At 50.1% G+C, this 23,918-nt stretch overlaps 1 protein-coding gene across 1 annotated transcript; it reads right to left on the bottom strand.

The window, feature by feature from the left end:
• Positions 1–346: 346 nt before the first annotated feature.
• LOC128275791 (uncharacterized) lies at positions 347–23,801 on the bottom strand. The gene is made up of 8 exons (XM_053014415.1): positions 23,523–23,801; positions 15,131–15,279; positions 10,168–10,471; positions 9,359–9,501; positions 3,784–3,910; positions 2,481–2,779; positions 1,504–1,687; positions 347–607 (listed from the first exon to the last, which is right to left on the bottom strand). The coding sequence occupies exons 1-8, from the start codon at positions 23,799–23,801 to the stop codon at positions 347–349; spliced, it is 1,746 nt and encodes a 581-aa protein (XP_052870375.1).
• Positions 23,802–23,918: the final 117 nt, after the last annotated feature.

Raw genomic sequence — 23,918 nt, forward strand, 5'->3', positions numbered from 1 at the left:
CCGGGGCCACAGTTCGGGGTCGGCGAAAGAAAATGCATTGTGCAGGGCCGGTGATCGGAGGGTGTTCAAAAATTTATGTTACCAAATTTCTTTTCCTCCCATTGTCGAATGTGTTACGTGGCCCCCATTGTTCCTTCGGATGTAAGGCGAGTTTGCTTGCCAAAAAAAAAAGAAGCGAAAACCATACAATGGCTTCGAGTTCGGCGTGGAAAAATGGTGTGCAATTTTATTGCTACTCCTCAGGTGGCAAATAAACTAATCGATTACCGTGGGCCACATGGCCGCCCGTGGAAATCAATCACTGGCGGGAACGGGCGGGCAGGCGGCCGGGCGTGGCCGGAACTCCTCAGCCGTACAGGACGACACCGGGACGGTACGTACGGGGCCGGGTGGTTTGGACCGCAATCGGTGGCCTCCCCGAGGACCGTTGCGGTGGCAGCTCCAGCTGCTCGATGGAACGCTCGATCCAGGGCCGGTAGGTGGTCAGATTGGTGAACAGGTGCGGTGCATGATTGATGTCGGTCGACCAGGTCAGCAGTCCGCGCACCGTGCGCCACGTTCGGCCTCCGTTGTCCTCGTCGCAAATCAGCGGTGCTCCGCTGTAATCCTGCCGGGGACAACGGGGGTCCAGAAATGTGGAATTAGTGACAACATATCAGTGAACACCAGTTGACGGGGTTAATGAGGACTGCAAAGAGGGCAAAAGTCCATAATAGATGCACCAGAGAATAAAAAAACCGTCATCCATTTTTGCCGCTATGCGCACATTATTAATGTACGAATGAGCGCGATTCAATGCATTGCATTATTTAATTGTAGCTTTGATGTGCATTTTAACATTGGTATTTACACTCTACTGTTACATTGTTATAAAAATTGTTCATGAAAAACTGATAAACAAATAGCACAAAATACCATATTTTTCCACAACTGCAAAACAAGATACAATCCTGCATCCTACTCGAATGTCACGAACGAGAATTAACACCGCAAAACGAACCCGGAGCCAGCTCCAGTCACAAACAATTGACCGTTTCATCAAACAGCTTCCGTATATTTAATCGTCTTAACAGTCTGACCCACTGGTCACACCAGTCTCCGGTTCCGGAGAAGTTGCCCTAGCACCAGGCCACATGATATTGCCATGGTTTTCGCAACGGAACAGAAAACAACAACGGAAAAATTCAGAAACTCCACAATGTCCGGCATCAATTGTTCACGCTCTCGTGAAAATGCACCCGACGCCGAGTCGAGTGAGCCAGAAACCAAAATCGTACCAAACCACAACCACCGCTGCTCGCATCCGAAATCCGGAAATGTTGGGCACCCGGTCGGAACCGACCACCGAACATGGAATTCGTAACACAAACACACATCGCCGGGACGCCTTCTTCCAATCAGTGCTTTTTGGCCCAAAATATCCCAAAGCGAACGCAGAGTGAGTCACTCCGATCGGGACGAGACTCGAAGCTCGGAAGAACGGGCAGACGGGCGGTCACTTACCACATCTATGCTACGGTTGCTGGCCGCACCGTAGCCGGCGCACAGATTGCCATCGTGCTGCAGATAGTCCCCGTGCTCCGGCCGGCACTCGGTGGCCGGAAAAATGCTAATATTTGTCGTAACGTAATTAGTGCCATCGGTGGCCACGCTGGTGTCCGGTGTCTTCGGTTGATGGCGCAGCAGTCTGCACGGTGCAGCAGTACGGTCGACCACCACGGGGCGGAGAGGTCCCCGATTGGGGAAACCCGAGAAAGATAGATAGATGTGCTAATTGAATAAACGAGACGATCCGCCCGTTGGCCATATTTAATTCGGAGACTTTTGGTCAAACACAACGGGCCACCGGTGGTCCGGCAACCCGGAAAACTTCCGGCGGAAAGTCCGGCGGGCTCGGATTGCTTCTTCGGAAAACTTCCCGCTGCGGAACGTGGACACCGGCGTCGGATTATGTATTCAATGGAGACAGTTCAATGATGAATGGTGAAACAATGTACGAATTGATACTTCTAATTATGTTTCGTGTTTTTGATTTGGCTTAATTACGTGTTTTGGAACAGTGACATAATTTAGTAGTTTTCAAAAGAGTTTTAAGCTAACTTTTGATTTACTGATGTAAGTTAATTGAAAATGTAGCTTCCCCTACATTAAAGAATCGAGAGAAAAATTAGGAAAATATTAAATGACAAAAAGCAAGTGAACACGGATAATTTAAACTGAAATATTAGAACCGAAAGCTTGAAAATTGGGTTTAAAAATTCCGACTTAGCCTGCAAACCAATTCAAAACTAATGGAAAATTATAACGACGCCCCGGGCAGGCCGCTAATGAGGAATCCATTTCATGCTTTCGCCAAATTGTAAAGTCAAACGAAGTCACACCGCAACCGGCAAACTTTCCTGTGTCCTTCCGGTGCCGCAAGATCTGCCGATCCCCCTGTCCCCGACCGCCTTAAGACGGCTAGTAACGGCTCAACTTACGTGCTCCGCTCGAGACGATCCGTCCGCCGGTGGGCGACGGTAAAGCACCGTCCGGAAGCTCGGTGGGCTCGGCGGTCCTGCGTCGTCGGCTCTATAATTGATGATAAGCAAATAGGCACCGCTGCCGGTGTCCGTTTGCGTCGCACGGTCCCCGGAATCGGTTCCGCACCCTCGTGCCAACGGTTCCGCCTTCGCCATTCCGATGCAGAAGGCTCCACTTCCGGCGGCGGCTCACGAACTCCGGATGGACTCCCCACGTGTTTGTCTTGCTTAGTGCCCCGGACCAGCACCAGCAATGCCTGCAAAATTGTGAATAATTTATTCGCTTTTCCAGCTTTCCGCTTCAAGTCGATCGGCTGAGATACATTTCGCATTTGTGCATTCTCGGCATTCTCGGTCCGCATTACTGTGCGGCAGGATGCACCTTCCAGTGAAAAGAAACGAGAATGCAATATTCATCAACGGCGCAACGAGTGGGCGGCGGGTCCGGAAGAGAAGGAATTTCCTCCAACAACCGGATACCGTGTCATTTCAATTAATTTCATCTTCCGTACGCCGGATATCGTACGGAGGAAATGAAAGAATCGCTTCAATGTACTACGCATCTCGTCCCCGGGAGGCTCGGGCTTGTCGTCGAGTGCTCAGAATTCCAAAGGACCTCAACCCACTGGCGGGGTGTTTATTGATATTGCACACTTCCGCTTCACAACGCTGTCAACCGGCGTTGTCCAGTGTTGTTGAGTTGTCACAGTAGCCGCCCTTTGATGGCGGCGAGGCGATCACACTGATCGAGGATAATTGTCGAGGAATACGAAAAGAAAGGGATTTCTGTTTGCACTGTCTTGAAGCGTGTGTGTGTGTGTAAGTGTCGTAAGTCTTTGTGTTGTAGTCCGTTGACATGTCACTTTAAATTTTAGTTATGTCCCCGGCTCCGTAGCGGGGAGAAACTGCATCGCATGCTGAACGGAACACAATCCTATGGCACGCAACAATGCTCCAGAAGATCAAAGAGCGCATGCAAAGAACGCTCGCAAGTGCTCGCAAGTCGGCCCGGAGTCGGGGGGCCAGGACACAATCATCTGTCAACGATTTGCCAGCCACCTCCGGCAACACGCGCCAGGAATGTTTACCGAGACGGGTTAGTGTCCTTTTTATTCACCACCCCCCCGGGGGCTTAACTGCGTTTGCATGTGTGTGTGTCTTTTTATCTGCGACAAACGTCATCTGTCACGTCCAGTACTCCACAACAGAGAGCATCCACTCGGGTCTTCGGTCCTTTGCGGGGACACATACTGTTACCTACAACATTGTTCTCCAACCGCTCGAAAGTTGTTGCGAATTGGTCCGGAAGCATGATTCTGCCCACGGCCTGCTGATCCGCCGACCCGTCGGCCGCACCGTTCCAGACGTACAGCTCTTCCGGTTTCTTGCTGAAAGTTTAATCAGAGTGCAGAGGGATTAACATGTTAAAATAATTGGCAGGAAACACGCGCGCGGTGAGGTGGCGAAGCTGTTCACACTTCTAACATCGTTTGAAGTTCAATCCGAACGATAAAACGCCACCCCGGAGTGGGCCGGCGCACACGGTTTGTATCAATTTCAGTAAGATCTTTCCCGGGTTGTTCATTATTTATCACCCACCTTGGGAGTGTTTTAATTTATAGTGGCTTTTCAATTATTTAACAGAGCGAAGAATGTCTTTCCGAGCCTTGTCAACTATCAATCATTCATTCACCGATACCGGGTTGGAACATTTCTCAAACTTTGTATCCGTACCATTTGTAACCGTTCGGGGAATACGCACGCAACTGTAGTGTTCGCTTCGCTAAACGGAGAAATCGCTTTAAGTTTGCAAATGGTTCACACGTTATTTTAGTCTAAATGACAAACCAACAAACCCCGGCCGAGCGGGCGTGCGGCACAAATTCGGTCCTACGTTCGGTTCGGAACCTAATTCCGAAGCATTAGTACCGGCCGCACCCGTCAGCATAAACAAACTAGTGCTCCATCACCAACATCATCGTCCGGGTGCCATCGTCCTGCAGCGCACGTGCTCATTTGCTACTAATGTATACCTATCATTAACACTTCAAAAGCAACGGCACGGGCCCTGGGTTGCAATTAATTTACCTATGAAGCCCACCGACCACCGAGTTCATCAGCACCAGCGCAGCAGCTTACGCTCGAGCAGTTTCCAGTGACCCACTAGGGCGCAGGTATTTTGGTATTCAATCTGGTTCATAAAAGACACTTAAATTTAAACGTGCAATCGTTTGGCAATCGCTTAATTTGCTTCAGCAAAACAAGCGAAACGTGAAGAATTGATTAAACGAAATGGAAAAGATCATTCCTTAACCGAGATAACCAAAACTCTTGACTCTTTTGCTACAGCAAATTTTGGTAAACGAAGAGTAGAATAATCAGCACCGGGCTCCTCGGCGGATGATTTAGAGTCCTGCCATAATCCTGTTCCAGCTTCCAGTAATCTCGATACTTTCAATTTGCTCCCCTCGATTGAGGACCTAAAATATCACCGGCACCGGCTCTCCAACACTCACTCGGTACGCGTTGCCATGCTGATCGAACGTCCTTTCGCAACAAGAACCACCGGAACGGCACCAAATCACACATCGGAACGGTGGAAATCCCGAGCTGGAGACTGAAGCAAAACACTGTCGAAGATGAGCGATAAGGACTTAGCACAATCATTATTCATCTCTCGCTCGCTCCCTGTACAGCTGGCCTCGAACTAATGAGTAACGACGAAAGGACCTCCTCTTCAGAGACCACCACAACGGTGGCGGTGATGACGAAAACAAAAACACAGAAAAGCCTAACAAAAACCCACAAGCTGATCAGGTATCAGGGGCCCCAAAATGAAGACAAAAGACTGCGCAAATCGTACCCAAAAGGACTCTAGGAGTACCGGGACCGGGTCGACGGAGCAGCAAAAACGGCTCGGCCCGAGCGGTCGCGTCTAATCAGAAAAAGGATTTCCATTCCGCACCGTGAAAAACTCATTTCCCCCGGCACGGCCTACCGAGCGGACCAAACCGTAGCAAATGAGGCGAACGCGTGGCACACTCAAAGCTGGGGACCGTCGCTGCCGGATGAGCTGCCATATTGCTGCCACAACACGGCAACATCGCCGGCAAATGGCGGTGGCGACGGCATTCCGTAGGTTAGCTCGGCACAAGTATATTACTTTTAATCAATCATTAGTAAAAGCAGCTTTCATTTGTCTTTTCATGGCGCTGCCTCGCTCGCTCACTCGGCCGCTCAAAGTCATTCCGACCGATCTCCAGTCTAGTGGCCCCCGAACTCGCGCCAGGCTCTACAAGAAAAATGACGGATATAAATATTCCTTTTAGCAAGTATCCTTTGTAAGCAAACAAATGAAAATAAACATCGTCCTCGGTTCGTTCGCGACGTGAGAACGAGAGAGTGAGCCGAGCGACATGACGGATTTCGAGATGAAACGACAAGGATCCGTCCCGGGGCCAACCCCCTCGACCGGTGCCTTATCGACCAATTACTTCGCAGCAGATCTCGCGGTCGCCGTCCCCGCCGACAGAGAGAGAGAGAGAGAGAGAACCACTCGGATGGAAGAGATTCCATTTGTCTCCGCGACCGCAGCCTGGAGCCGTTTCTTATCGCACGCAAACGATGGCCGAGGACATGTGGTCGTTGTGTGTTGGTCCTGTCACACGGCCCATTTCTGCACGTTCTGCTGGCGTAGGCATCCGGGCATCCATCAAATCGTGTCGGAGGGTAACACTGTGTCGTTGGTTAAAGCACGCGTATCGAAGGATTGGTTGTGCCGCCGCCGGACAAATTAATGTCCGTTTTTCTATCGCAAGGAGCCCACAAAAGGGCATACTGGTTTATGCTCAAAATTAAAAAATTAAGGCCCTTAGACTGTAACCATATTTGATCTGATCTGGAATAAGCTTCGAGGAACTTCTGGTCGTGAATAAAATAAACTTTTTAAATTTTAAATTATCCACTATTTTACGAGCCCCAAGACTGTTGGATAAACCTCTGACTAAAGTTAGGTCGGAGAACAAAATATAAAACTTCTATGCCCCATGTGCATTTCCGCAACTATCGACACGTGGACTGAAGCGAGCATCCCATCCCGACACACAGCGAACCCTGTACACATTTATGAAAATTATACCGGTCCTCGCCCCATAAAGATCGGAGGATTAAAATAAACTACCGTAAACTCCGCCAGCCGTTAGCCGCCTTAAGTGAGCCCACAAGTGACTTTTATTGCCTGGCCCGCCGGGCGCTTCTTCGCTCCCAAGTACCCAAGAAGCCCATTTCCACACGGTGCGCTGAAGAGCACTTACCGCGGCGCGTTCTTAGCTCGGCAGATGTACGAAACACGAAAAAAATCCCATCACAGAGCATCCAAACAAATAGCACAACAACGGTGCCGGGTTGGCGAAAAAAGCACCCCGCACGCGAAATGAACCAACTTCCGCGATTACATGCTATAATTAAAAAAGTTTTGCACGTTTCCATCACCCACAAAGCGGGAGGCAAACTTTAACCCACTCGCGCAGACATTTCCCCTGTTACTATTCTTCCGGAAGCCGGAAGCTCCTTCATTTCCGCGCCACTTGACCGCCTTCTTGGGAAGCTTGCCCCGGAAGCGAAAACACTCCTGGAACCGGAACGCCATCACGGCGAGCGCAAAAAAAACCGAATTAAAATTAAATGCGTGCCGAAATCTTCATCACATTAGAGCGCCCCGTGGGGCTGTCGATCCGACATGCAATCGGAAGCACTTCCTTTCCAAACTGTCATTTCATTTGCTCTCGCCTACTTACACGTTGCTGGCAACAATTGATTCCGAAACAAGCCGGACCCGGACCGGATTGCATCGGCTGCATATTGCGGGGGGGCACATTACATCGCTCCTTGGGTGCGAGCTGAAATTAAATTCTTCGTGTGATTGCGAAACGTGCAATAAATTCGCCATCCAAGAAACGGGGGCCCACCGTAATCCTTCCGGGCACCAGCCCGGAAGTCGACCGAAATCCCCCGTAATTGATGGAAACGGTCAAACCCGGGCAATAAAGACACGGGGCTTACGACTCATCACGAACTGGCGGCGCAGGATCGCAGCACACAAAGCGTCTGTCTAATTGTTCCGGCCCCGGGACGCATTTCAATTTAATGCGCCCACCTTCCACGTCGACGGGTGTTCGAATTGTCTCCAAATGCTGCGCCAACCGGTTGGCAGCACCGTCCGGGATTCGGGCACAAATCACGCTACCGATAGCGAACCCCCGGGACACGGGACAGAAGTGTGTTCCGAAGCCAGGACAATGTTCTTCCGAACCTCGGGGACACCATCTCTGGGGCTCTTGGTGCCAGGTTGGATGGCAAATGGTGCCCACCATACCCACGGTTCCGCGGGTTCCGTTGTTTGGGCTTTTGTTATTTCATTCCGACTCTGGACCGACCGACCTCCAGGCCAAGACCCGGATCGCCGGTGTCCATTTCATTACGTACGATTATGTGGTTTTCGAAGCCGCACGCGCGCGCTCCCTGTTGCTCAAACCTGCCTCCAGAAGTCTTCATGTTCGTGTGGAGGTTTTTGCATCTTTTGCAGTCACGGCTCGGACTCAGAACGGTGTAACGACGCGGTCCGTTTGTGCCATTGACCGTTCCTTCCGGACCATATAGCGAGTGAGCATATTTTCCTGGACGGTAGCAGTAGCAGCAGGAACATGATTGCTCCTGCTAGACCAGCACTGGACCGGGCTCTGGACTGGAGAGGTAGAGTCTTCTATGCCGAAAGCGACTCGGCCACCTTCTGCAGGCTGCTGACCGGTACGCATCCGGTACGTTGCAAGTGTCATTTATTTAAAATTCAAATTAATACTTTCATGCAGGTCCCTTGGTCAACGGGATGCTGGTGGCTGCCAAGGCTTTGCTTGGCCGCTCGTTGCAAGATCATTTCATTTGTTTGCATATTGAATTGTGTGAGGTCGCTGCGGGAGAAACGGTCTCATATCCTTGGGAAATTCGAAGCAAATCGTTCGCCCCGGTGAAGTTATTGTTATCGGCTTCAGGGATTGGGCATGGCATAGTAACTTTTTCGTGAAATTAGAATGAGAATTTCGTGTTCAGAATGAGAATGTAAAAAGATATGAAAATATCACAAACAGAAGGCATGAAAATTCAACAAACTCAAACATAAAGAAAGAAGAATAAATCAACTCTGCGCCATAGAGAAAATCAACTACTACTTTAGTAAACACCGACTAAACGTAACCATTTGACGCTAGGATTAGGAAATAAACTAAATTGAATGTCACTGCTGCTGCAGCAAGGCAGCAAGGCGCTTAATCTTACGAGAACCATTTTAATACACATCTCAGCAGCCCTCTAAGCCCAGCACAATGCTGTCATAGCGTACCCGTGTCGTCGTACACGTCCTGGGACCCCCTGGGGAAAGCAGAATCCGTGTTGTCCGACGCCACTGCCACTGTAATAACAATTTAATTTCCCATCACTGCGTGCTGCAACTTCAAGTGTGGCCAACCAACCACCCGGGCGGGGAGAAAAATTGTCCAGCATTCCAGCATTCGGACCACCACCCCTGTCGGTCGGTAGTCCCAATTGTGTGGAACGCGAAAATCTTCATAACGTCCACCGGCAGCAGCAGCAGCAAAAGTGGTGGAAATTGTCCGTGTGTCCTGCAGCTAGTAACAAGGCAATAATACAGCAATACCTAGCAACTACTACTACTACTACTACTACTGGCTACGATTGGTGCCACCAGCACCGGGCAGGACCCGAAATAGGGACAATCTACGCTGCGCCACCGCCACCAGAGCCGCTCATAAAATGGTACTTACTTTATAACGCAGACTGCAGTTGTTAATATTACACTCGGATGGATTAAAGCGCCAACGCAGACCGGGTGCCTCGTTTCAATTAAACCGACCCGGTACAGCCAGGGAATTATCGTCCGTTGGTCGCCGTTGGAAATGGAAATTTGCTGCAAGGGAAAAGCGAGCGGACGGACGGTGAGTTCAAATACCATTTAAGGGACATGGGGTTTCGCTTCTTTTTTTCAATTTGCTTCTAGAGCTGCTCTGTGCGCTCGTTTGTTTGATGTGCTTTTCTGGATGTCCTTTACTTTTTTTCCTAAGGTGGGTCGGCTCCGTGTGGTAACGGAATATAAATTAGCATTCCCCGGTGCTTTGGTGGATTCTGGATGGGTTTTTCCTCTTTTCTCACTCTGCGGCCACTTCACGAGCACCAGGACCTCGAGCTACCGTGACTCAAAGAAGAAAGTATACGGAACCGGTATTGCTACCGGCTTGGTAAACTAACAGCACGGCTTGCACTTTTTCAGTTCAAGGTGGAAGAAAAAAGATTTCTAAGGACACTTCCATAGTAAATTGTTAGAAAAAATGAAGAAATATTAGCAAACAAAATCGAAATCTAATGAAAGAAAGTGAAAATTCGCATTCAAGCAACTGCTATCGAAATTGAAAATTAAACCCTCCATCATAATGACCTCTATATCGATCGAAGGTGCTTATCGGTACACGTGTGCGGTCTTTAATTAATTTTACCGACAACCTTCGTCTACACAGCAACCACCCTTCGGATGCCCCCGTAATGGCCGTAAAGGCTTCTCCGCCGCCGCGATACTTACAGCGATGGCATCACGGTTGCAGTACGCCGCTAGCCGGTCACGAGGTGAAGGTGGACCCCCACCAATAGAGACGGTGACCCCCCGGCGTGACGGTTCACCCCCAGAGACAACGCCGGTCCGGGAAGATAACTGCACCAAGCGGCCCGCTGCCGGATGAATCAGTGACGCCTCGGGTCCACCGTTGCGTCGTCGTCCTTCGCCATCCGACGTCACCAACACGTTCCCGAGAGTCGCCGGATCAATCGAACGGTTGAACTTCTTCTTCCGGCAGCAGTGCTCCCGGCACGAGCTATGAACTTTCCTACTGCGAAAAAAAGGGGAGCAAAAAAACGGAGACGAATCTTAAACCACAGCACGGCACGGCACGGGATACGAAAGGATGTCGTAAAACCGAGAATGACCCAACGCGTCTGTCGGCCGCCCACCACACGAGCCGATGCCGGAGAAACATTCCATCATCATTAAACGCCCCATAAATGGTTAATTGCACGCATTATCTCCAGCCAGAGGCGTCGACAGACGGAGGCGCTATCGGTCCAGCTCCAGAGCTGCCTGACCGGTAGCTTCCCAGCAGCATCCCGGTCCGAGTCCCGGGCCAGCGAGACCGAACCGATTAATGCTACGAAACCCTTGGCGGGCACTTCTATTTAATTATCTGTGCGCGAGATACTCCCTGCGTGTGTGTGTCTCATGACGTGTATTGGCACTCGACTTTGTTCCTTACTTCCTCTTCTGACGGACGGTAGAAGGCATGTGTGCGAACAAGCTCAATTAGCAATTGTAGAACCCCCGGCTTCTGTGTCCCGTGCGCGTGTCCTTGTGGCCGTATAATGGCCGACCGATGAACCGGTCTTCGGAGGGCCTTTCTTACGGCAACGGCAGCGTGCTCCGTGATTGCGTACAGCATGTTTGACATTATCACGAAACTCGCACTTCAGTGCCCCGCTGCCCGCTGCGGATAACGGACATTAAAATCAATATTAAATTTATCTCGCCGTCATTAGCGGACCGGCGTCAAGTGGCCCCAGGTCCGGGCCGCTCGTTGATCGTCTTATGGTCAATGGTTAGATTAAAGCATAATCAAGCGTAATGGATGGGTCAACAACGGAGGGGCACTGTAACGTCCGACTCCGAGGTGCTGATGTATCGGAAAGCCTTTGGGTCCTTTGCTCTGTCACATTTTGCAGCATACTGCTCCAACTAAATCGGACTCGTGAACGAATTTTGGGGCGAAATTCGATCCGCTCCAATTGGTCACCACCTGGTCACACTAAATCAGACGCAGCTGCGACCTACCGAAGGACTCCTATTCCCGCCCAATTATTCCACCTCACAGGCTGGCCGATATATTCAATTTGGCGCATGTAAGTGCAAATCACTTTCAAATGCAGCCCCATCGAGTGACATCGATCCCGTGGCCAACGGGATGGGGCCGCCCCGTAAAAAAAAACCACCGATCCCTCAACGTACATCGCACGTAGCATAGAAAGGGCTGCCGGTCTCTGAAAGGGATGCCTCCGTCTGACTCTTTGCGGAGATTGAATGGGATTGATTTATTATTTATGAATTAATTAAATTGATATTTGAACAGCAATCTGGCAGCGTCGAAGGACGAACGAATCGGACCGAAGCGAGAGAGAGAAAGGCAGAGAAAGAGAGAGAGTGAAGCAGCAAGGGTATATCAGGACCGAAACGAGTCCGTTCGTCCGCTTGGACCCGGGTCGCATGTGCTGCGTAAGGATGATGTACGGTGACCTGATGTTTTCCATCAATCCCGTTTATCGATGGTGACCGTAATCCTCGGTCAGGATCCGGTTCCTTTCATCAAATCAAAGGCTGCCAATCCACGCGCTACACGCACACTTTCCGGTCGTGAGAGGATGGGGAAATGGATTGACTTCCACGGCCGTCACAGTGGGACAACGTTGGGAAAACAATCAATGTTTCGCCAAACATTTTGAATAAATATATTGAAATTTCATTAAACCATTTTATAATGAAAATGTTTCTTTGCCCGGCAATAGGCAAACAACTTGCGGAACTTGTGGAATTAAATTTTAATAAAACTTTTAACATTTCAAAACAGAATCGGATTGCAAAATTGCAGTTTGAACATAGCGAATCTTTCTATTAATTTGAGTACCTGACCACCATTTTAACAACGCTCCGAGGCCAGTGTTTGTAATGGGTCCAACATAAAAGGGAGCGCACACTGTGCGTGGCACGTTTAGGCGCCTGCAAACACCATCGTTGCCCATCAATAATTATCCGGCAGGACGCTCGGCGGCCAGCCCGCAGCTCAACCACCACGACAGGATGCCATCAGCCCACCTGTCAGAACCTGGTGATGGCCACGACGATGATGGGCAGCGGATACGAAGCCGGTCGGCTTCCCGGCCGTTTGGTGATTGTGAATTAAAGCGAGTGCATTAGGCACATAAGTGGCCGGGCTGCCGTTGGGCACTGACAGACCGGGGCACACGGACCGCCGTCCGTTGGTTCGACAAAGTTGTTTTAACGCCACTACACTGGCCACTGATTCCAGCGGGCTCCCGGATCTGGCCCCGAGTTAATCCAACCATCCAGGATGGGTATTTTCAGTTGTTTTTTTTTCCCCACTCTCGACCTCAAAGCCCCCTTTAGCCGGAATGAGTACCGGAAGTGGACCCTTCTGAGCCGGGTTTTTGCACTTGATCCCTCGTTGATGGCTCTCGTGCGTTGCAGGCCGCGTGCAGGCCTATCAACTGCAACGACGATGCAAAAACCGTGATGGACGCGCTGTGCTTATCGAGCGAGAAAATTGCCAGCCAAACCATGTGCATCCTGCATGATGCACGCGCCCAACGCGCGTGTGTCCGCGTGTGAGTTATGCTTTTTTGATGATAATTTATGACCTTCGCTCGGTGGCCTCTGCCGCAAGGACACTAGGGCGCGCGCGTGTAGTACGTGTTCGGCGGCGCCAAGTTGTTTTGGGAAACAGTTTATAGCGACCACCATCGCGAGTTGAGTTTCAAAAACTCCAACATCCTCTTGTTTGTCTGATGCAGTTTCAATGCATTTCGGATTCAGATAACACATTGGTTGAGAAGATGAAAGCCAAGGAAACACCTTTAAGATTGCGACAGCACATCATTCAGCATCGCCCGCTGAACGATAATGCTAAACCCCTGAATGCATGCAACCTTCAATACATCCAATTGTGGAGAAGTTGAAAATTAATTTCACGATGTTTTGGAACGTTGGTTTAGTTGTTATTCGCCAGATATTCTAGAGTAATTCAGTACCAAACAGTTATAAAAATATGTTTTATAAAAATTACAAACAAGCAGCTTATCACCAAATAAAGGTTAAGAAAAAACGAGTTGACATTTTAATATAAATTCACGGATTTCAAAGTTTCCTTCAAAGAGCGGTTGCCTAAACACCATTCCTTTCCCTACGGCGGTCCGCCAGCACACTTGCGAGCTAATGGATAAGAAATAATAATAATCAAACACCCATTAATTCGCTGCCAGTGCAAACAACAAGGCGCGTCGTTCGTGTTATCGCACGCCACGCCACCAAATGCGGGCCTGCGAGCGCATCGTCGGAAACTGCATGTAAACTGCATCGGCTTCCGTGCCGGCCTTGTCCGTCCGTCCGTCGGCGGCGGCGGCGGGTGCATAAATTTATGGACTTGTAAATCAACACGCGATCGCTGCCACCCGGTGGTGTGCACCCGGGGCAACATTAACGCGAGCGAGCGGCCCATCTCGAAGGATCACGGGCCGGGGCTCTGCTCTCTGCTGTGCTGGAAGCTACTAAGCAATCAATTTATTAATTTCACAATCAAATCAGCCAACCCGTCCCCGATGGGCCGGAATACCGGCACGCAATGCAGCCGACGCGATGACGCAATCAGGATCCACTGAATCACCGGTGCGGAAGGATCTTTGCCTGGGCCGGGCACAAGAAACCAGTCCCGGAGCTGCTTAAACGGTAGCCCTTGTCGCGTTGAAGCAAATTACTTATGCCATTAATTCGAGGCTTATTTGCGCTAGAGCGGAGGGCTGGCCAGCGAGCCACACACACCCCATTAGCATCCAATAATTCAACATTAGAAATGCAGGCGATAAAGATGGGATTGATCTTCGCGAGCTGGACACTCCACCCGGGAGAGTAATGGTATTGTGGCACAGAGATTTACGTTCTGGCACGGTACAATGTGTTTAGCACGTAGTTACTCAGCCGAAGTGAAACTTTATTATGTGGTCATCTTCTGTAAGGCCGATTAAAGGCGGACTCTCGAACTACAAGTCTCGTTCTCAACAATAACCAATATTGTATGCTTTGCACCGATCTTGGTCGCTTTCTGTATGATTTGCGCGAACAGTATGTCGACACACATTGGCGAATGCATGCCAACTCCCAGCGAGCATTCAAAAGCAGATTGTGTGATGTTAGACTCATTTGTTAAGGTCTTCCCACTCAAGGACCGTCGTTAGATCCGTTCCACAACACTCTCGCCACATCAATAAGGCTACGCGTAGTGTCTAGAGGTTTGAGGTTTAATACGGTTATAGATAATGGTTCGTAGCATCACAGTCGAAAGGACCATCGCGCGCTCCTGCTGAAAGCTCCAGCTGGCAAACCGGGATGGCAGTAGAGGCAAGCATTTGCATTCATCCCCTAATGGACGCATCCCTAATCTCGGGCGACGATACACACACAGAACCTCGAACCGGCTACGGTTTCGTGTACACAAGCAGGCATCTAGGACCCGAGTGTCCTAGTGTTTATTAACATTCGCACCACAGACGCCAGACAACACACAGCATTCAGCGCGTACGGTCGTGAAAGTCAGCCAACACTGCCAACAGGTCGAAGGTCCTTGCCGAGTGGGACATCTACTTTGTCACTCATTAGTAACATGCTGCATATGCCGGACGCCCCCCACACCCGGAGACGGACAACGGAGACTTACCTTTTCGGTTGGATGTAGTTGAGCGGCGAAGGGCTGGAGCTGGCCAGCAGATCCTTGCACGAGTACGTCTCGCAGTCGCAGTGCTTCGTTGTCACATTGAGCGTGGACGAGTTCGCGAGGCAAGTAATTAATTCCTGCGGTGCCGGTGGCTGCACCGTCGATTGCACATTCGTCAACAAACGCCGTTGCCGCCGACGAAGGACCGATGCCGCACGATGGTGTTCATTAGTGCGCATTCCGTGTGCCGGTCGGGGATAGACAATAAAAAAAACAAAGAGACACAGAAATAAGTAGGAAACTCGTTAAAAAACTCGTCGGCAAAAGGATGCTATCTGTATCGTTTTACCGTTGTGTATGAGCTAGGATCAGCTACGACGCCAGGTAACAATAGGAATTCATAACAACTAACAATGCGATGTGTTCATACTGTTAATAGGCGTCGGTGTATAAGTAACGTTTGTTTTATTAAACTAAAAGTAATGCAACACTCAGTAATGGCCTCAATTCCAGTGATTTATACGAAACCAGCACGCACATTTAGTACTTCATTAAACGGTAAAGGACACAGCAAAAACAGGTAGCATCGGAGAAGCAATAAGAGACAATAAATCCCATTCTGCAGTGCACTCCAGCACGCCACGTTAATTGAACGGCAGTTCGATTCGCCTTTTTCTGCTCTTTCGTTCCTCACAACCTGACAGGCGATTGACGAGTTGCATCCGGGCGCCTACGGTCACCACCGGATGCACCGATCTTCCGATCCATCCGGAGCACGCGATCCGTGTGTGAATAATGAGCAGCACCAGGTACCAGGTAAGTGCATTGTTGCACATTCGCATCAACCAACCTCGGCAGGACATCATCACGTACCAAACATCTGGTGGTGGCGGTTTAAAAATAACGACCACCATCGGACCGAACCAGGGTCCTTCGTGCGCTGAACGTAAACGAGACGACCAGGCACAGATATTAATAATCTTCATTAGTTGTGCCACATATTTCGTCTTTTTCGTTACCTCTCTTCGCTTTGGCCTCCGTTTTGCTCCGTAGCATCGTCTTCGACAGAAACATAAATCCTAAACAAATGAAATCATTTTCGTTCGACGGCGGCGGCACACCGCGGATCGTTCGGTCCTTCCATAATCCTTCAGCTGCGTCGAGGGTTGCATCGAGTAGTAAGATGACAAATTTATCAACTGGTCCAATAAAATGTTGAACCCGGAGCCGAAGACTAATCGTAAAATATTACAGCTAATGCGCTCGAGCAGCGAGTTAATAAATGGCACGGCCCAGTCGAAGGGCCTGGCTGAGTCCGGCGGGACGCTCGGGGTATTATGTATTGCCAATTAAGGATCATTACAGCTCGCGTAATGGCTGGCCCCGCATTTATTTTATTCTGTTTTTTTTGTTTTCAAGGAATCCAATCAGGCCGCGTCTTGTGGCACGATGATCGGTGCGCTGTGTAAATGAACATTTCACATCGTTCGCGGGCCGGCAACATTATTTTTGGCTCCCGATCCGACCCGACGGCATTGTCCCGTGCCGTCGTAATCGATGTTCGCAAATCGTTTACATTATCGCCACCGGACATAATTTACTGACCCTGTACAATGGCGCGTCCAACCGTTTGGGATGTGCTTTTTCCGTGGCCCTTTGAAAACCCCTAATTATCTGCCGATATTGGACGACGAAGGACGACGCCTGTCCGCCTGTGTTGTGTTGTTTTGCGCTCGACGAATGTGTAAACACAGTTTTGCAATTTTCCGCACCGACCACACCACGGTGCATCCGCGGTCAGCCCCCAAAACTGGCGCACAATTTACGGCGCACCGCCGCCGCCGCCGCTAAACTTGGAGCATATTTTCAATTTTCCATCTGACCACGCGGACCACAACCGATCCCGAAAACGGCCACGGACCGGGCTGACACGGAACAATTTCGAACAATCGGCCGCTTCGGGGGACACGTGGGGCTCTCGCGCAAACAACGCCGGTACCCGACCAGAACTCGGAACCACCGCGGCTTCCGGCGATGAAGCGGCATTTCCTTTCTTCTCTCTTTTATTTTTGCGAGTTTATTTTGCGTTTCAGCTGCTAGAAGCTAGTTGATGTCCTGGCTCTAACGAGGACGCGGTGCGGTGCGCGCGAAAGGACCGTGAAATCAGCGGCCAAAAATGTCAGATTCATTATTGCACGCGGCCCTAAAACAAACTCATGAATAAATAATTTACATTTTCCACGCCCAAGCTCGGCCAGGATCGCCAATTTCCATCAATTGCAGGCCACCGGCCAACGGAGCCCGGTTTGGACAGGCCACGGCGGCTTTGGGCTGTCGATTTTCATAGCCGATTCCCGGAGCAAACAATCTCGGAGTGCCGCGGCTTCGGGATGTGGTTTGGGTGATTCCTGGTGGCGCTCCACAGCTTCATCGCATCGGCGGCAAGTTGACACTGCAAAGCACGTCGTCCGTGCCGGAGTCATTGGGTCGAAAAAACGGTTTGCCTCGCCCAATTTTGTCGATATCCGCAAGCCAGCGGCCAGTGGTGATTTAAAAATGAAAAGTGCCCTCATAATAGAATTAAGCAATATTCAGCAGACGGAGGTTGTTATGGGAAAATTCGAGAAAAGCAAACTGGAACCATGCTACCAACACATGGACTCGAAAAAGAACATTAAAAAATAAATGAAGTGAAATGATAACATTAAAATAAATAAAACTAAAATTAGTCAAACAGCATCTTTATCATACATACGTGTATTATTAAATTAGGTAATAATTTTTCATTATTTCTGAAGAAACGTAACAAGTGATGCAAGTGACAACTAAAGTTACTAACACGTTCCTAATAATATTTCCTATCTCTTATGAGTTTGTTTTATAAATTTCTAGCACATAAGGTTAACAATAATTCCTTTTCCATAACGCACCACTCATGACGCGAAACAATTGAACATCCTTTTAGTAAACAATTAGCAATTTAACAGCAATAGCAATTTCGTTGAACAAATTAATCATGCAAACCCTCGGCACCCCTCGTGGCACGATACGGAAAACATAAAAACGGGAACCGAACCGGATTCGTCCTGCGCCGACAGCGAAGGGCCGCCGCCCGTTGCAAATGAATCCGTCTGACAGGCAAACAACATTCAGCGACAATTGTTGACAACCGCTCAATGAGAACACAAACCCACTCTAACCCTTCCGGCAAGCCGGCGGCCGTGTAGCACGGCCAGGCCCAGTACGCAATTAAACCGGCTGCAGAAAAAACGAAAAGAAAGCTTTTCCGATTTTGAGCGGAACGCGCGCACGGAACGCAAAATGGACACATTTGCTGCGCTTGCAGCATCCGGGAGATCCGTTTCGCAGCATGGGTCACGGCGGACATGGTGGAGCACCGTACTGCGACCGTATTGACCGTGTTCCAACAAAGCGTTACCCCGTAAAGGCCCGTCGCCTGTCTGGCGTCTAGCGGGGCCGGTCGGGTTGCTGCTCCACACCGGCGCTGGAAGATGTCCAACAATGACGACCATTCAGTGTACACCGCTGTCCGGTGTATCCCCGCAGGGCGCGCCTTGGTGGTAGACTAAACAAAGCGCCCCGGCCCGGGGAATGCCCGCAAACATTTGGGAAAAGCCGCCACAAGGAAACCCCGGACATAGCACTCGCCAGCCATTGTGGAGCCATTTTTCCCGCCCCGCGACTTTCCAGAAGGCTCCGGCACCAGCTCCGGCTGGTCAGTCGCCAGTCGCCAGTCGGCAAAACATTAGGGCTCGCCGAAGCCGAGCAAACAGCAAATTTGCGGACACACAAACACGCACACGCTCAGCCACAAGCTGGTGGCCATTCAGTGTTGCGATTGTTATCCAGGAGTAGACCCCTGTTGTCGCCGAGGCCCACAAAAGGGCTCCGCCGCAGCAGGACGCAGCAGCAACCATTTCGTTGATTTATGAAAAATAAAATGTCAGTAAATAAAGCTTTGAATCCAGTGTGTCCCGAGAAGCGGCCAGATTTTGAATTCAACGTTCACTGTTTGGCATCGGGCAGCAACGGATCGCTAATGGCGATGGCCGTCATTTCGGGACTTCCTTCTTTTTATCACTCCGGAGGTCACTGAACGCTGATGTTTTACAATTTCTCTTGCCACCGCCCCGCACACAGGCCCCCCCGATGAAGGGACGGTACGAGACACGAGACGGCAAACTGGGAACGGCGGTTCAGGCTGAGGCTCCGAAACGACCACTACCGTTAAGTGATCGTTAACATTATCCCAGCCGCTCATAACTTATGTTCGAAACTTGAACGTAACTTTATAAGACCGCAGCACCCGCTGAGGGGCTAATTTACGTTTCTTCTGTTCTGCTAATTTATTAAACTGTCATTTTATTAGCATTGTGCTTTCTTCCGGCCGATTGTTTATTAGCGTGGAGAGGAACGAATCGAGAGAACGGAGCAGAATATTTGAGTTTTTTTTATCGGCATTTGCCAAAATTTAAGGAAGGGAGCAACGAAGCGCTACTTACTCATCCAACCGCAGGAATTCGGTGGCCACAAGTTGCATCAACGATGCCGACAATCGATGCCGGTTGTGGTTTCTGGAAGGTCAGGACAGAAAGCACAAGTATCGTGGTTTCTAACAGGATTTGCTTCTTCGTGCCTTAGCCTTCACGGACACACGAGTGACGGCTTTCATAACTCTATTTCCGAGTGTTACCGTTCCGAAGGAATTTTTCCAATAGGTTTTGAAACAATTCATTTATTTCGTCAGATCCTTCAAGCATTCAATATAATGTCCATGAACTCATGTCTATAAACATCAGCTAGCCCTGCTTCAATCTACACCGAATGCATTGCCAATCTCGTATTGGAAGTCAGCCACTTTTGGCACTCGGGTCTGCCATGTTCTCGCTCAGTTTCCGGATCGTTTCTTAGCTTCATTCCAAAGCCGAATTGACCCTCGCCAGACTGACAAACCTGTCCGATCAATTAAAGCGACCTCTTTCTTGAAATCGAAATGATCGATGAAAGACTCTTCTCCGCAGGTTTGCAGATATTCGACGAAAACACGTTTGGCCCATAAAATCAAATTCGCACATTCGCCGGCTCTCTCTCTCTGGTCTGGCGATCTCACCGGCTGTGCCGGATAGCGAAAGAATCGCAAAAATAGAAGCAGGTTTGCCCGCTACGGCCCGCTATCGCTCAAACCATCAGGTCAAGGACACGGCAACATTGCCAAATGTGGCTGCGCGGATTCCGAAAGCAAAAAACACGATGTAATGGAAGAGGCCCAAAGAAAGGCCCACAGAGTGAGAGAAGAACACAAGAGCTAAATTCTTTTAGGACCTGTTCGAATCCGACCGTAAAGAAAAAAGAGAAATATGCAGCCACACACACACACACGTGGTGGGGCATAATTAACGCCTCTTATGAGCGATCGCCTGAGCATCGCGGACCTGCCTTCTTTCATCCCGTGTTTTATACCGATGATTAATGAACGACCGATAAGCCGCTGGTCGCCCCGCGGCCTTTCCGCGCAGGAGTCGGTGTGTCCACCCCTTTCAAGCACTTTTACCGTAAGCAGAGGACCCGGACCCGGCCGGAAGGTGACGATGACCATAGGCGGACTTTGGCCAGGCTGCTCGATTCGGTTCGGTTCCAACCGGTGTGTGTGAGTGTGTGCACAATGTCATCCGTTTTGGGGAGCACTAGTCCAGCGGGCACGTACGGAGCGGATCTCTCCATAACTGGCCAACGGGGCGGGTCAATGACAACGACCAGAACGCGCCAGGCGATGAAGCGAGCCACCCTTTTCTCCATTACTTTTTACCACGTTCGGCGGCCACGTCCTCGGCCGGTTCCGTTTCGCTGGCTGTCATAAAATAAAAACCGATTACGAAACGGGTGCCAACGGGTGATGCGCGGGCACGAGAGATCGACTGGAGCACTCGCTACTGCTTGGCGATCGACTTGGCGGACGGATTAGCTCCGGTGAAGCACCGGCGATGATTCTGAGCTCTGCGTGCTTAGGACAAAAATTGCAAACCGACTGACGACTCCGGCCGTAATCCGGCGAGAGATTGAAACTGGTGTCTGTGTGTGTGAGAGAGAGAGTACCTTGGCCGAAGGGCCGTCAGCGGATGGCCGAAACCGCAAAACCACACGCCGCGATCGGTCACGGCGCGCTACTTTTCTGGCTTAAGCAGGAATTACGCGGATAGAGCGTTCACCTGTGTGATGGTCATCTTGCGGTGGCTAATCCAACCAGTGACAGGCGTGTTGACCTCCCGGCAAGGAACCCTCATCTAAGATATGGTCCCGGTAATTTCCAGGGCCGTTCGGACTTGGCAGACGCAGTTTATCAATCTGCAGGAGATCTTACTCTATCTCGTTGCGGGACGGACGGATTAACGTGTTCGCGATTTTTTATTTCCGCTACGCATTTTCATGTTGCCGCGGGAACCTCTCCGGAGATCGTATCTTCGATACATCATTATATTTCAATTAGCCTGCCCGGGCCCGCTAGACCTCCGGGACCCGGGGGGCTGCACGATAAATTATTCTATCAAAAACCGGTCCAATCCTGACAACCTGTTGTCAAATACAGTCAAACCACCGGCGATTCCGCGATGGCACAGCTACCGAACCGAGCAGCGTTTATTCATTCGTTGAAGTGTTTTGACAACAATCCACCGACCGTCCATCAATCCTCTCCGTCCGCCAAACTCCGACCGCTTCCCCAGGCATCAGAAATTAAGCTGTGACGTATTTTATGTCCTACCCGGTCCGGGGACAGGCAGATTGACAAATGACAAAACGACGATTATCGATCGCTTGATAGGGCAGCTCCCGGAGAGTCGGGGAGTCCCGTCGGTTCTACCTGTCCTGTCAACCGTCAGACATTTGCATCGGCCGACGGTATGCAAATTCGTGGCGACATTTTGCCTAATAGTTCCAGTTTTTTGCTCAACTTTACAAGCTTGTTTCGCTTCTTTACTGGCCAACCAAACACCGGTAGCCTCTCCGAACGGTACAACACGAGCAGCCGCTAAACATTCGGCCCAAAACAGTTCGCTTGTAAAATTGTCAAGAAGAATAAATATCACATCAATATTGGGTCGCGCATTTGCGACACAACATAAAAAAGGCTCGGCTCTGGTTCACTCGGAGCAGGAAGCGCAGGAGAATTGGCACGAGAACTGTACCCGGTGGCCCGGTTCCCGGTGGAACAATAAATTCAAAATTAAAAAACCCATACTACTCAGGCACGTGCCCCGTCCCGAAACCGGGCCAGGACAGAATTCTGGGAAAATCGGTGGCCCGGCCTGGTCGTTGTTAAAAATTCTATAAATTTTCAAATTTCCTCACGGGACCACCACGGACCGGCCACCGGTGCTGCCGATAGAGGAAATTGCGTATGCAATCCGGAACACGCTTTTTTTCGGCGTGCACCGGAAGCTCGTACGTATGTGTTGTTGGCCGATAGTAGAGAAAACTAAACTAAAAATAGGCAGCCCCAGCGCGGCAGCTCTAATCAATTCGTGCGAATGCGTTTTCTTCTTCTGGTTTTTTTACGATGCACCGCTTTGAATGTTTAAATGGCCTGCTACGAGTGACGGGGGACACTGTTGTTGCGGCAACAGTAGAAACAACAACAACAAAAAATGGCGGAATGCTAGGCCAATAAATGTGTTGTCGAATTAAATCAATCGCCGGTCGGGATATATTGGCTTTGCTACAAACATGGCACGATCGCGATTGGGATGCAACAAATTATAGCTTTTTTCAACGAATATGCTAATTTTCGTACCACTTTTGGAACCGTGACCAACATGGAACTTGGCTAAAGGCTTGGAGTCCCATGCTGGTGGGTGCTGATTTATGGAAACTGATTAACCGAAAGACGGTCCAGAATTGGCTCCAATCAATGAGCGAACGGGCCACGGCTTTGTTTCTAATGGACCCAGAATGTAGATAAAATGAAGAGTCTTTCTTCGCCAGACAAAAGCACCAAATCATTAGCTACCAAGAGCCCGAATCTGGCCCGAATTCGAATGCCTCTCAGCACAATAAGGCTTGTCAAACGCTACAAAGTTATAATAAAAAATCACCAACCAATTCTGGGGCCGGTTTGGTAGTAAAACGTTAACGCATTTAATCGAAGACACGCCAACCCAATAAAAATCACCACGAGAAGACAGCATAATGGGCACGGGTTTGGGGCTTCCCGCAACGCTCGAAACCGCCGCTTGATTGGAAGCCAATCACACACGTGCCACAGTTCGTTAGCGCGGTGAAACTAACAAGAAGTTTGTGTTAGAGTGCCGTAGGCGATCAATGGACGCGTTTTCTTACCCAATCTTAGTATAGGCACGCGCGCGCCCGCGGTACTACTCACAATTTCATTCAGCATATCCGCCAACAGGATCAGCCGCAGTTTGGAGAGCTTCGTGCGGTAAACGTTGCGCTCGGACCGGGAAGCTGTCGATGGGCGCGCCGGCAATAGAAGCCTCACCGGTGATGTCGCCGGTGAGGCCGGTGATCCGACGCCAGGTGGTGGTGCTGTCCGCGACGCTGTGACCCAGGCCGCCGGTGGCACCACAACGGTGTTCGCATAAATTTGTAGCGAAACGCTTAAAATCACAGCTAATCGCATTATCGTCGGTGAAATTTGCATCTCATTTACATGCGCGTCCACTGCGGGAATCTTCGGAACCTGGGCTCTGTTGTTATTGTTTCCTTCTCTTGCGGCGGATTTTTTTTTTCGTCCTTTCCGATTCGGCCTGATGCCCTA

This window comes from Anopheles cruzii, chromosome 2, assembly GCF_943734635.1.
Source record: "Anopheles cruzii chromosome 2, idAnoCruzAS_RS32_06, whole genome shotgun sequence".
NCBI classification, from domain to species: Eukaryota; Metazoa; Arthropoda; class Insecta; order Diptera; family Culicidae; genus Anopheles; species Anopheles cruzii.

What these genes read in the sequence shown, in the direction of transcription:
- LOC128275791 (XM_053014415.1), bottom strand. Translation starts at nt 23,801, where the DNA reads ATGCAAATTTCACCGACGATAATGCGATTAGCTGTGATTTTAAGCGTT. An exon ending in CGGATATGCTGAATGAAATT is followed by an intron (nt 15,280 to 23,522) that starts GTGAGTAGTACC and finishes TCGACGGTGCAG; the next exon opens with CCACCGGCACCGCAGGAATT. An exon ending in AGCGGTTGGAGAACAATGTT is followed by an intron (nt 2,780 to 3,783) that starts GTAGGTAACAGT and finishes ACAATTTTGCAG; the next exon opens with GCATTGCTGGTGCTGGTCCG.